Genomic DNA, 14,942 nt, shown 5'->3' with positions numbered 1-14,942 from the left:
AAAAAAAAAAAGTGTGAAAGCCAAACACTATTGTTTTACATTTAATTCCAAATGTTCATTCCAGTAGAATAATCTAGATATGAATATAAAGAACTATATGAAGCAGAAAATAAAGACTAAATACCTTCATCACTGCTGCATTTTAAACCGTTACTGAGCTTTCTCACTGAGTTTGTTCATAATTTAGTGATTTCAGTGATTTTTCTCCACATTTTGTGACTCTTATTTTCCATTAAAAGCAGTCAGAGAGACTGTGTGGACGGAGTCTGAAGCTTTGATTGATGGTGTTTGAGGAACAGCATCATCTCCAGTCGACCAATCAGCAGCCAGACAGAGGATGATGTTAGAGGAGGTTGTTTGAGACGTTTGCTGTGGAGTAAAGTTTGTAAAGTAGCGTCTGATCTGCGTCGATGAGTTTTGAAGGTTTCTCTTCTATTTTTCACGCCGTGCGCTCTCCTCTTCCTCTTCTTCTTCTTCAGCTGCAGAGTTGAACCAGGGTTTTTATTTATTTATATATTTTCTATGAGAAGCTGTTTCCAAACTGATAAAGACGATAAAGATCAGTGTGTTGCCGTGGTTTCAGCGGGGTGACATGGGGGGCCCGGTTATGTGGCTGCACATTAGAGAAGATGCAGCAGCAACAGAGAGACAGAGAGACAGAGAGACAGAGAGACATTAGCGCGGCTGCAGCGGCGACACATTAACGCCACCGCTCCTCCAGTCTGAACTCCTGCAGAGAGGAAGTCACAGCGTTTGATGTGGAGATCAACTTTCTGTGCTGCTCAGTGTTTGTTTTTTGTCACTTATTTTTAATATTTATTTAATACGTTTAATCATCGTGGGAACTGTCGCTGCGATAAGAGAGAAGTAAAAGCTGACTGTGGTGAAAGGTTCAGGATTTAGAGACAGAGTGAGACCTCTCTCCTCTTAAACTCCACTTAAAAAAAACCAAGAATCATCAAAACAATCAGCATCCTTTAATTAAAGGGATAGTTCACCCAAAATTTAAATTTCCCTCATTATCTCCTCCCCCTCATGTGGACTAAGGGCTGGGAGAAGTTTCAGAGTCCTCCGTGGCTTCTCTGAGTTACAGGGGGTCTCGGCGTAGCAGTGCATGTCCATATAACGCTTGCAAATGGATACCAACTGTCTTCGTAACAAAAAGACACACCAAAAAACATCCAGATACCTCCATGCTGCTCGTATGTAATGTCCGTCTTGTATTGAAGCCCCGAAATGCGAAATTGTCCGGAAAAACTTAAATAAGTCTATATTTCAAGCTTGTTTTGTAGCGGAAGCTCCTCTACGAACCGGGAAGAGGAGCTTCTCCCAGCCCTTAGTCGACATGAGGGTGAGTAGATAATGAGTGAAATTTCAATTTTGGGTGAACTATCCCTTTAATTAGTAAAACATGTTCTCATGTAATTTTATTTGGTCCCTGTGAAAAGAGAGAACAACCCGGAGCAGGAGTCATTTTAAAATACAAATTAACTCGTTCTAAGGTTTAATTATTATTCCAGGAGACAAATTAAATCAGTGCAGTGAAGGAATTATTAAAAGATGAGGGACGGAGGGAAAGTGAAGTCGTTTGAGGACGTTGAGAAGTTTTAAAGGTAAATTCACCCGGTCTGACCTAGACCCCCGGGCTATCACGGTGCCAGACTGCAGAGGTCAGAGGTCGCTGAGGTTTCCAGATCGATGGTCAGCATCAGCATCAGCATCAGCATCCATAAATTCATGAAGCTGCCATGAAGACTTCCACACAGACCGAGCCCACGTCAGGGTTCACAGATCAGATCCATGTCAAACCAGGACACACAGAGAATCCTAGAGCTGCCATGACTCATCGTGACCACTAGGAGGCGACAGGATGAAGTCTCATTATGTCACAGCCTCAGATTATAGTAAATAAAACAAAATAATATTCATATAGTGTCAGTGGAGCAGGTGATGATCCATCATGGAGAACTGGTTCTGCACCACACTGAAGTTCATATTAAATAAACAATGCAATATATCATATTAAACATATAGACTTTAAATTAAAAACACATGAACAAACCTCCTCCTTCTCTGTCACACTTAAACATGTCATCAGTTGTCCTCGGCCCGGTCTTACAGGGTTCACTAGGACTAAACACAACACAGGATCAATGTTGATCAATAACACCTGTAGTGATGTCACATGTTTCCATAACTACTGGCTCAGTAATAGATATGACGTTAACTAAACATTTACATGTGTATTTCTGTTGTGTTGTGTTGTGTTGTTCTGTTGTGTTGCATTCTATTGTATTCTGTTGCGCTGCATTACATTGTGTTGCATTGTGTTAAATTGTGTTGCATTCCATTGCATTCTGTTGCGCTGCGTTACGTTGCTTTGTGTTGCATTGCACCACGTTCTGTTGCATTCTTTTTTGTTGCGTTGCATTATGGTCTGTTGTGTTGTGTTGCATTGCGTTGCATTGTGCATTGCAGTGCGTTGTGTGTTGTGTCCTGTGTGGCTTTGAGTTTGTTTCATGACAACTCTCTACAATGAAATCTAATTGGACTGTGTTGCATTGCGCTGCATTACATTGCATTGTGTTGCATTGCACTACGTTCTGTTGCATTGTGTTGCGTTGTGTTGTGTTGCGTTGTGCGCTGCAGTGCGTTGTGTTGCGTTGTGTTGCGTCCTGTGTGGCTCTGAGGTGGTTTCATGACTCTACAATGAAACCTAATTGGACTCATTCCAGTGAATCACATTTAGTCTTTCAGATGGACACACACACACACACACACACACACACTGAGCTGTGTTGTGTTGTGTTGTGTTGCGTTGCGTTGCGTTGCGTTGTGTTGTGTTGTGTTGTGTTGTGTTGTGTTGTGTTGCGTTGCGTTGCGTTGCGTTGCGTTGCGTTGCGTTGCGTTGCGTTGCGTTGCGTTGCGTTGCGTTGTGTTGTGTTGTGTTGTGCGGTTTGACATTTAACAGCAGAGAACAGAACCATCCGTGTTAATCCGCTGACAGATGTTTTTCTTCTCGTCTCCTCGTGACATTTCGTGTTGACGAGTCACGTGACATCACGGCGGAGCGTAACCGCGGCGACGACGACACACACTCCCACCATCACTCCTCTTATTTCATCCACTCAGAGTCTTTTGTCTCCTCCCTCCTTTCATCTCCTCCGTGTCTTTGATGCTTTTTTATTTCATCTTTTCTTTTCTTTTCTTCTGGTTTTCTTATCTCAGTTTCTCTCTTTCTCTCTTTTTTCTCTCTTGTGTTCAGAAACTTCTCTCCTCCGTCTCTTGTCTCGTGGCCTCCAGCTTCCTCTGCCCTTTACCCTTCTTCTAATTTCCTCTTCCTTTCTTTCTTTCTTTCTTTCTTTCTTTCTTTCCTCCTTTGTTTTTCCCGTCCTCCTCAACTTTAACCTTCTTAACGTCCTGTGATGATTCCTTTTATTCCGTCTCTTTTCACTCTGAATGTCACCTTTTGTTTCTCTTCTTCCTTCAGTTTTAGTCTTCACCTCCTCCTCCTCTCTCCTCCCTCTCTACCTCCAGGGCCGTTGCTAGGAATTCTGGGCCCCCTTAAAGAATACTAAAGTGGGCCCCTCCCCCTAACTTTTCCTTTTTTTTTTCTTAGACTACGTATATTTTTTATCGTTTTTTATTTAGCCTTCTTTGTTTTGATGCTAATGCAGCATTACACTGCAAAAACTCAAGTATCTTAGCAAGAATATTTGTCTTATTTCTAGTCAAAATGTCATTTCTAGTCAAAACAAATCTCATTATACTTAAAATTAGACTCATCACATTAAAAGCAGCTTGTTTTTAGACACTTTTTACTTCTTTCAAGCAGATTTTCACTTGGAATAAGTAGAAAAAATCTGATAGTGGAGCAAGTTTTTCTTCCTTATTACAAGCACAAAAAACTTACTTTCACTGGCAGATGTTTCTATTTATTGTGAATTTAAGTGAAAATGATCTAAAAACAAGTTAATTTTTAGGTAATGAGTCTTATTTTAAGTGGAAAGAGATTAGTTTTGACTAGAAATGAGACATTTGGACAAGAAATAACACAAATATTCTTGGCAAGATGTTGGGTTTTTACAGTGTACTATGAGTATTAGTCAGGGTCTTACGCAGAATAAATCAGTCATACAAAGATTAGACTACTGGGGTTTTTTATGGGCCCCACTGGGCGCTGGGCCCCTAGAGTTATCATCACCTTTCTCCCCTATACAACGGCCCTGTCTACCTCTCTACCTGATTATTTTTTCAACAGTCTGTCCTCCTCTTCCTCCATCTCTTCCTCCTAAAATCGCCCACTACATAACAATCTTCACCTGGACTCTGTCGTTCTCTCCCTGTCCTCACCTGAAGCCCCGAGGGAGAAGGAAGAGGAGGACATTTGTCTCAATAATTCATGTAAAAGGAGGTGAAATGTTCATGCTCTCTCCTCCTCCTGGTTGCCGTCAACTACCTTCATGTGAAGATGTGACAGGATGACATCACTCATTAGGAACCAGTAACTCTGATTAATTAGAGCCGTTTTGTTGCCGCTGCTCGTTTCAAACGTCATTACAGTTTTTATTTCATGAGTGAATTTGTCTCATCTGATCAGCTTGGACAGGATCATGATGATGCTTTATGTTTATCATCTCTCACATGAACATGTTTGGATGAATCTTTGACGTTTTATTTTATTTTTGTCAGTTTCAGAAGAGGAGAAACCAGAGTGTGTGATTTTTGCAAGAGGAGAAAAGTGAGAGAAACATCCAAAATGTTGAGTGAGGTCGAAGCTTCAGGACTGATATGCTGAACTCACTAATTATACATCATTGACGTTAATCGATAAGTCATTTATAAGCACAGAAATAAATGAGCAACTCTGGATTAATATCAATGAAAGGAAGGAAGAATGCTTTATACATGATGATAATGTTCAACTAATTCTTCATTATATAAAGTGTCAAACTCTTAATTCTGCACAAACTGCTCATCACAGAGCAGAGACTTCACTATCTGCTGCAGAAAACATGACATATTCACATATTTATTCATTTTGTGCAACAAAATATTTGATTCTGCTTCACTTTGACTGTGGATCAGAAGAAAAACAGGACGTTTCTCCAGATTTAATGTTTCCAGACTCCACAGACGATGGTTTAACTTTATACAACATCATTTCAAGTATAACTGAGAACTATTTTGACAGAGCTGGTAAAGACTGTGAATAACAGAGTCACTGAAGGAGAGGTGTGGTAACTCAGAGATACTGATACTGCAGCAACAGGAACATAAATAAAGTGTAAACACGTCCGTCTGTATAACAGAGATCTGAACATGTGTAAAAGAATCAGCAGATACACGTCAACCTGCACAGTGTGTGTGGATTTACCCGTCGCCTCAGGCATCAAACACACCACACACACACTCTGTCCTCACTAATTATAAATCATTGACGTTACTCGATATGCCATTTAAAGCAACTCTGGATTTATTTCAATGAAGGAAGAATGCTTTATACAAGTTGATGATAATAATGTTTAACTAATTCTTCATTATAAAGTGTTAAACTCTTAATTCTGCACAAACTGCTAATCACAGAGCAGAGACTTCACTATCTGCTGCAGAAAACATGACATATTCACATATTTATTAATTTTTTGTAAAAAAGAAAAGTTGGATTCTGCTTCACTTTGACTGTGGATCAGTAGAATAACAGGACATTTCTCCAGATTTAATGTTTCCAGACTCCACAGACGATGGTTTAACTTTTAACAAAATAATTCATAACTGAGAACTCCTGAAAAAACTAGCTTACCAGGAAACCATATAATGTTTTGACAGAGCTGGTAAAGACTCAGATACTGATACTGCAGCAACAGGAACATAAATAAAGTGTAAACACGTCCGTCTATACAACAGAGATCTGAACATGTGTAAAAGAATCAGCAGATACACGTCAACCTGCAGTACAGTGTGTGTGTGGATTTACCCGTCGCCTCAGGCATCAAACACACCACACACACACTCTGTCCGTCAGTTTATTGATCCCAACACTTTGATGTCCGGAGATCAATATTTAAAGGTACATTGTGTAACTTCTCCTGTTCTCTATTCACGAAAATCGATTATTTCGTTCAAAAGTACAGGTTTCATTAACCAGTAATCCCCCTAACAACAAAGTGAAGTGTTCCTTTCAGCTCTGAATTGTTGTAACGCAGTGAGGAGGAATGGAGCGTTACACTGATGCTGCATTCACCTGCAGTCGGGCAGACGGCCGTCGCTAACAAACCAGATGTCATTTTAGTCACAGAAGTCCAGAGAAAGCCGGTAAAACGTGGGTCAGGTAAACAATACATTTATGCCGTTACGTGCAGCGGCTGTCGTCCGTCTGCCGTCTTCCCGATTTCAGGTGAATGCAGCATGAAAAATACGACTGAGTTGCTTGCGATCTACAACCGCAACGCTAGATGGGAGGAATTCTTACACAATGTACCTTTAACATGACGCCTTTCTCTCTGTCTCTGTCTCCGTCCAGGTGTCCAACCTCTACCTGTACGACAGCGTGCTCATGCTGGCCAACGCCTTCTACAGGAAGCTGGAGGACAGGAAGTGGCACAGCATGGCGAGTCTCAACTGCATCAGGAAGTCCACCAAGCCCTGGAACGGAGGCTGGTCCATGCTGGAGACCATCCAGAAGGTATTGAATTTGAATTGAATTTTTATTTTTGCACAAAGTTAAAAGAATACAACATAAAACATGGTAGGTAACAATAGGACAGTGCAGGGAGAGGCAAAAAGCCACAAGGGGTTTATTTTTAAGCCTCCACCTTATATTACAGTTTAATGTGAAAAAACACAAAATAACATGAAAAAATGTTGACGCCTATCTCTATAACGCATTATAACAATACTTATAATGAGGTATAATGCAGTTATAACACTGTATAACTATAGTTATAAACACTCATAAATGATCATAATGCTTTATGACAATAATCATAACACACTATAAAGCATTTTATAATGAGGTCAGGTATTATAATACGTTATAATTGTTAGTAACTGGCTGACAATGCCCACATCAATAATGCATTATAAATATAGTTATAATGTGTTATAATTGTCTTATAAACGTGTATAACTATCATTATAAACACTCATAAATTACTACAAGACTTTATAACAATAAGCATAACACATTATAGAGCATTATAACTCTATTATAACACTAAGACCTTATAAACCATTATAAAATGCTCTATGATGTGTTATGCTTATTGTTATAAAAGCCTTATGATGATTTATGAGTGTTTATAATGATAGTTATACACGTTTATAAGACAATTATAACACATTATAACTATATTAATGATGCATTATCGATGTGGTCATTGTCAGCCAGTTACTAACACTTATAACATATTAAAATACCTGACCTTATAAGTAATGATAAAATGCTTTATAGTGTGTTACGATTATTGTTATAAAGCATTATGATCATTTATGAGTGTTTATAATTATAGTTATACAGTGCTATAACTGCATTATAACTCATTATAAGTATATCATATATAATGTGTTATAGAGATAGGCGTCAAGTAAAGTGTTACCGATATTTTAGCATCACGCCCAAAGATGGGTTTTAAAATGAGGTTATTGGAGCGTTTGAGATGAAGCTGAATCCAACAACACTTCATCAAACAACCCAGAGTGTTAACAGGCTGTAATTGTTCTGCTGCACAGCTGATTAACAGCTCCAGTGTCGCTCTGTTGTTGGTTTGCCAGATTGCCTCGATGTGAATTATCTAAAATGTTGTTGTCCATCAAAAACTGAACTGACACAATATAAATAATTAGATTCAACAAAGTGTTTGTTAGTGTTTGAAACGAGAGGAGAGTCTCGGCTCCTTCCTCCATCGTCATCCTCACCTCTCAGTCTGAGTTTAATTGGTGTGAGATGTTTTCAGATGTATTGATCAGTGGTTGTTTTTTTATCCTCTATTAAAACCCATTAGTCTGTTTCTTTGACACGTCTGACGTTGGAGCTTGTTAGCGACCTCTGAGCTGCAGAACAGACCTGATGCCTTTAATAACGAAGTCCAGTGTGGATTTAACGATCTATAACAGCACATTATTTGTCTTTTTCTTTTCTTTCCTTGTCTTGTTAAACTCATTTTTTGCCCGTTTCACCGTGTTGACAGTTTCATTTGAAAAGTAGTGCATGCAATTTAGAGATGTAAACTCAGACCCTGGTGATAACCGACCTGACAGATGTGAGGCTGAACGGATGCAGCATGCAGCGGGACACCTCCCAACCTCGACTACAACACGCTCTGTGATGTTTGACAATGGGAGCTGAGAGCGTCTTCGGCTGTAAATGCTAAGACACGGTGTTAAAACAACAGAGTTTACTGTGGTTGCGTTGCTGCAGGTAGGAGACAATGAGACACAATCCAGCGTAGCAAAACCCAACTAATCTGAGGGTTTATCACACACTCAAAAGGATTTTTATAATGCTGGAAAAATTACAACAATGGCAATTAATCTGCTCATCGTATCAATCCTGAGGTGGATGATAGAAATACAGCCTTCCATGAGAATAAAAAAAAGATTTCCCTCCAGGCTGCAGCGTTTGGAAACAGTAGGCTAGGCTACCCATACTCATCTTGAATGTTTTTACTTAACTTAAACAGTTCTGATCGGTCATATAGTTTTTGATCATTCACTGATCAATGACCATGACCATATTTGGAGAAATGTTGAGATTATAATGGGTGTGTATTGCACGGAATGTTCATGTCAGAGTGCGTGACATCATCGGTCAGAGTGGCAGAGAGCACAAAAAAACGTCTACATTTTTTCTCTTTCCACGCTCCTCCCGGACACAATTTACACTCTACACACATGATTTTTTCCAAATTTGTAGACAAACTTGTTCTGTCTCTCACAATGTGCTCAAAATATCAGAGAGACTTACAGAATTTGAATTGTCAGCCTCTAAGTGCGGCCACGTCTGTCTCTGCTCCTCATTGACTCCAATACAAAGATTTTCTGAGAGAAGCAGAACGGACCCCTGTTTTAAACTCGCAAGTGTCTCCAAAATATTTACTGTAGAAACACCAGAATCACACCAAATGGTTCAGGAAGTCCTTACAGCGATGATGGTCTGTGTTTTTTTCTGATAGGAGCTACCGTTTTGTCAGAATAAGCCCAAATGTGAGACCAGTGCAGGGGCAGAAAATCGCTCTTTTTCTCCACATTTCTGTCTGCCTCAGCCTGGGGGGCCTCTATCGTCACTGGCAACCACCTCAAGTTGCCGTGGTAACCTCTGAGCCTCAGGCCAGAGCTCGTTAAGGTTCATAAACAATCCACCTGGAGCTCGTTAACATGTTTAGAAACACAGATACACATGTGCAAAAATGTTCAGTTCAAGTTAACTAACAGTTTTGTTTAATTTGAAAGAGACAGTTTTGGCAAGAGGCAAAAAAATTCACATTACTAAGGTTGTCTAAAACTGTGGTTCAGGTTCACCAAGTTTACCCACTTAAACTTTGTTAGTGTGTCAGTTCAGCAGGTAAAACTGTTAAGGTTGAGTTAGAAAACAGTTTATTTTATTCACTAAAACGTTGTGGCTCCAGTTCTCTGTAGCTCAGTGTTCCCACTTACACACAGTTGTTATCAGCAAAGCCAAAGCTGTTAGCTGTTAGCTGCAGCGATGCTAATCATTTATCTTTAGCAGCTTTTATTTGGCTCATAAACGTTGCCCTTGTTCATTGTAAACACATTATCTGTGTGCTGTAGTGTCATACCGTGTTTTATAGATGAGCTCAGTTCCTTTTTTTTTTTTTTTTTTCTCAGGCTCGATGTTTTTATTTTAGCTCTTCTGACCTTGTTTTCCTTTTTTTACAAGAGAGAGATCACAAATCAGCACTCTGTTGTACAAATATTCAGATATTGATGCAGTGGATTTATATTTATATAGGATATTATGAGAGATGGATGGAGAAGTGGAGGCATCACTGACTCTGTAGCAAAGCGGCTCCGCTCCACACAAAACAAACACCATGAAACATTATTATTCTCCTCCAGGTGACAATGACTGTGACCTTTTGCCGTTGACAGAGGAACATTTAGTTTTGCCGGCAGCGTGATGGCCGACGTCTTCAGTCTCACTTTACAATCCAACACAACAAACTGATGAAGTGATGAAAGCTCGTTTTATTTCATCCGTCTTCAGGCTGCAGCGGTGTTTCATCTGAGAGCTCATACATCTCTAAACATCCTGCGTCTGTATGTTCTGCATGGCGGCGATCAATGGTCATGAAATAATAAAGCTGATCATTAATTTATATACTGATTAATTAGGTATCTATATCGGTTCTCTTGATGATGGGCTGATGGTTTCCATGGTGATCTCTCCTCCTCCTCCTCCTCATCGTTGGTTGCGTTCATGTGCAATGTGCACTTCGTGACCCTGTTGGGATCGACAATTTACATCAGTAGGCGATCACACACACACAGCGCCACAAAGCATCATGGGAAGCGGCATGGTGCTAAAGATACATGGAGGGTGTCGGCGGGGTCGAGTCCGCGAGGGGCCGCAGATCGACTCCCCCGTGGTTTTCCACATTTTCTTTTCTTTCTCTGTCTCCACATCCCTCCCTCGCTCCTCTCACTCCTCTGATGATTTTCTCCTCCGTTACTCCCTTTGACCTCCTTTAATGGCTCCTCAATGTCGTCTTCTCTCCCTCCCTCCCTCCCTCCCTCCCTTCATCTCACTGTCACTTCATTATATTTTATCTGCATGAACATTAAACTTAACAATACTGACATGGCCTCTTTTATGATGGATTAATGATGTAGAAGTGCATTTGAATGAAGTCGAAGCTCACGTCTGCTCATTCCCTTTTTCTTTTTTTTTTCTCTCCCATGTGTTTCACTTCACTGTGTGTGTGTCCAATGGAAACAGATGCAAAATGTTGAATATTATTATCATTTCAGATGCACATTGTTCACATTTTACTGATTTAGGTTTAGTTTTAGAGGTTTAGTTTAGTTTATTTAGTTTATTAAGGGACAGTGTGCAGTGACATTAATTATCCTGTTTTCACTGAAGATGCATGCTCTTTCTGATTTGTTGAATTGATATTAATCATTATTTCAGTCTCAGTGTTGGCCATTGTGGCTTTCTTACGGTTGTATTGTTCCAATGTAGTTACATTAACTGTTTGTCCTTTGTTTGTTTCATTGTTGTTGACTTTTTCTTTCTTCTTTTTGTTTGTTTGTCTGTTTATTTTTTTCTTTATTATTGAGAACACGTTTGTTTGATGAGTTCATGTTTGTCTATATGTTTGGACCCCCTCGAAAATGAGATGATACATCTCAAGCGGTTTATCCAAATAAAGAAATTTCAACACATTTGCAAGAAATAAGGAGATGGTTGCACCAGATTTAGCTCGCTGCATATTTCTAATATGATACGAAGAAACAGTGGACAGTACAGACACCATATCCACATTTAAAATGACCAAGTCAAGTTCAATGCATTTGAAAGAGATGTACGCTATCCTTTATGGTCATTTAGCTACAGATACAAAATATGGTGCCAAGGTTCCCATTACAAAGATCTTAAAATAGTTCCTTACATTTAATTTAATGCATTTAAAGGAAATAAAAGCTGTGAAAATGTAATAAATAGCAGGTTCAAGTACAGATCTCCTGCTTTTTCTCCTGCCCTTTTTTCGACAACAGAATCCACTACTGCTGCTAAACTTTCTGAACTCCTTTTTATATCCTCCATGAGTTCTGACATCCATCCCTCCCTCTCTCTCCCTCTCTCCTCCAGGGCAACATCACAGGTCTGACAGGTACCATGGACTTTAAGGACGGCGGCGCCAACTCTCACGTCCAGTTCGAGATCCTGGGCTCCAGCTTCAGCGAGACCTTCGGCAAAGACATCAAGAGGGTGAGTTCACTGAGCTTTCACTCCCACTGAGCCGACAGGAAGTGACACGGTGGCGCCGCCCGCCCACGTGAAGTCACAACCCCCCCAAAAAAACACACAAAAAAACGCTGCAACGTTTTGTCACTATGCTTCATAATTCAGCCCAACACACTGACCGCTCCCTCCCTGCCTCTCGTTCCATTTGTCCAAGATGATTCTCAGTATTAAAGCAGTTCATGCAATTTAGACGCAAATGTTTCTGATAAGATGAGAAAATATTTAAAGGGATAGTTCAACATTTTGGCAAATTGGCCCATTGCCATAATCACTATGGTCATAGCAGTAGGTTTGTTACTTTTATTTGTCGGTGCAAGATATTTTTAGAACGGCAAAGCGCAGCTGCAAGTTTTAGAGGGAAATACAGAGACTGCTTGATGAAAAACTGTCCCTGAAGGCAACGTGCATCAGTGGTTTTGCATGAATTTCCCTCTAAAACAACTCTGTGTGGTAACGTTGTGTTATTATCTCATAGCGTGGTGAATGTGCAGCTCACAACTTGTCCACCAGAGCGTTGTGGAGTTGTTGGATTGTGTATTTGATGAGTTTGATGAGGGAAACCAAGAAATCCCATAATGAGCCTCCGTAGCGTAGCTCTGAGCAGCTCACGGCTCTGCTCCACCGTTCTAAAAATAGCTTGCACCGACAATTAAAGGTAACAAACCTACTGCTATGACTACAGGGATTATGGCAATGGGGCCAATTTGCCAAAATGTTGAACTATCCCTTTAAATATGACATTATTTTAATGTATGTATTACAATTAAATCTAAATAGCTTGATTACAGTCATACACCAACACACATTAGACTTCATGGTAAAAAAAAATACTGATTTTAATAAATTAGTTCAATATTATAAACAGGAACTCTGCAGAGAAACAAATAAACAAACATCACAGCTGGTAAATATCAACAGCTTCAGGCTCAATATGAACTTATAATGAAGTATTGATCGGCTCCGTGTGTGTGTGTGTGTGTGTGTGTGTGTGTGTGTGTGTGTGTGTGTGTGTGTGTGTGTGTGTGTGACTCGATCGGTGACGTCATCAGTCGAGTCGTCACAGTCTGAGCTCAGAGTGAAAACTGCCACCAGCTCCGTCACACACACACACACACACACACACACACACACCAGCCCTTCACACATGGACACACACTGTAACACATCCAGCTTTACACACTCGGGTCGCACTTTATTTCAGACACACACACACACACACACACACACTGACTCGCCTCCTCGCTGAAACCTGAAATCATGTTCTCACACTCACACGTTCATGTCGAGTGTTACTTTAAAGAACACACTCACTTTCACTTGTTTAGCTGATGTGTTTGGAGAAACTGCTTCACACACACACACACACACACACACACACACACACACACACACACACACACACACACACACACACACACACACACCGTTACCCAGGCGATAGTCATCAGTCATGGTGGCAGCTGTGCTCCAGCAGCAGCTCAGGCCCCTTCAACTTTCCTTCCTGGTCGAGGCCTCTGGTCCATTAAACCTGCTGTGTGGTCTTTCAAAATAAGAGTTTGTACTTCACATTAAAGGGATAGTTCAACATTTTCTCAAATTGGCCCATTGCCATAATCCCTATAGTCATAGCAGTAGGTTCGTTACCTTTAATTGTCGGTGCAAGCTGTTTCTAGAACGGCGGAGCAGAGCCGTGAGCTGCTCAGAGCTACGCTACGGAGGCTCATTATGGGATTTCTTGGTTTCCCTCATCATCAAACTCATCAGATACACAATCCAACAACTCCACAACGCTCTGGTGGACAAGTTGTGAGCTGCACATTCACCACGCTATGAGATAATAACACAACGTTACCACACAGAGTTGTTGTAGAGGGAAATTCATGCAAAACCGCTTTGTTTCCCGATAACGTTCTTTCTTATAATCTGACCAAAGTTGTTTTCCTTTCTACGTCTGGTTTCTCTGGATCTTCCTCAAGAATGAACTCTGCTGTGAACGACGTGGGCGATAACTTTTTTGTTTAATGTTTGTCCATGTAGTAACTTTTTTTTTTTAAGTTTCCATTGTGACCTGACCTGCTCCATGCTCCATGCTCATTGGGAAACCGGCGTCTTGTTATATATTAGCGACAGACTTGAAGAGGTTGGCGTTTCTATGTTTGGTTTATATTGAGCTCTTTCATTACATAAGGGCTTACCCCGATTTCTGAAATCAGGAAACGGTGTTTACTGCTCAAACACAAAAACAGGATACTTAAAAACCCCGAGATACTGAAGTCCATGTAAACGCAGTCAATGTTAAAGATTAAAAAACACACGAGGGCTGTGACTACTTCTCCATCTGAGCTTCTCCCCATGAGGATATTATAAATAAACAGAGCATTGTCTTTGCTAATGATGCTAATTATGAATCCAGTGTTTGCAGGAGGTTCAGAGAGGTGAGAATCAGAATAAGACGAGGAGGCCGAGGTGCGATCCAGTTTCATCCCACTCACTCAGTTATTTACAGGATCATGTGGGACGACGGTTGTTACAGCGTCAGATCTTCTAATCATCAACACATCAACACATCGACGCTCTGGGAAGGAGGAGAAGAGGAGAGAAGAGAAGAGGGAGAACTGGGTTCGTTTCCATGGTTTCTATGGGACTGACTGAGGAGGTTTACTCCCAGAGGTCAGAGGTCAAAGGTCGACCTTCATCAGTTCATCGTCTGCCCTTCAATCATCAGGCCGCTGAACTGGTCCAGACCTCTTCCTTCTCTTCATCCTCCTCTTCCACTTTCTCTTCCTCTTCCCTTTCCTCCTCCTCTTACTCCTCCTCTTCCTCCTTCTCCTCTTTCTCTTCCTCTTCCCTTTCCTCCTCCCCTTCCTAATCTTCCTCCTCCCCCTCTTCATCCTCCTCCTCTTTTTCTTCCTTTTCCCTTTCCTCCTCCTCCTCCTCTTTCTCTTCCTTTTCC

At 40.7% G+C, this 14,942-nt stretch overlaps 1 protein-coding gene across 1 annotated transcript in view; it reads left to right on the top strand.

Moving 5' to 3' along the window:
• LOC311003122 (glutamate receptor ionotropic, delta-1-like) overlaps positions 1-14,942 on the top strand; it is a gene marked incomplete at both ends in the record, with an annotated part of 637,202 nt that overhangs the window by 556,124 nt on the left and 66,136 nt on the right. The window contains 2 exons of the mRNA XM_083994807.1: positions 6,524-6,685; positions 11,834-11,953. Of these exons, the coding sequence (XP_083850933.1) occupies positions 6,524-6,685; positions 11,834-11,953 (282 nt within the window). The remainder of the gene's footprint in view (positions 1-6,523; positions 6,686-11,833; positions 11,954-14,942) is intronic.

The sequence above is a fragment of the Trachurus trachurus genome (assembly GCF_905171665.1).
Source record: "Trachurus trachurus genome assembly, chromosome: 19".
Taxonomy (NCBI): Eukaryota; Metazoa; Chordata; class Actinopteri; order Carangiformes; family Carangidae; genus Trachurus; species Trachurus trachurus.
This window is presented reverse-complemented; position numbering and strand designations above follow the sequence as displayed.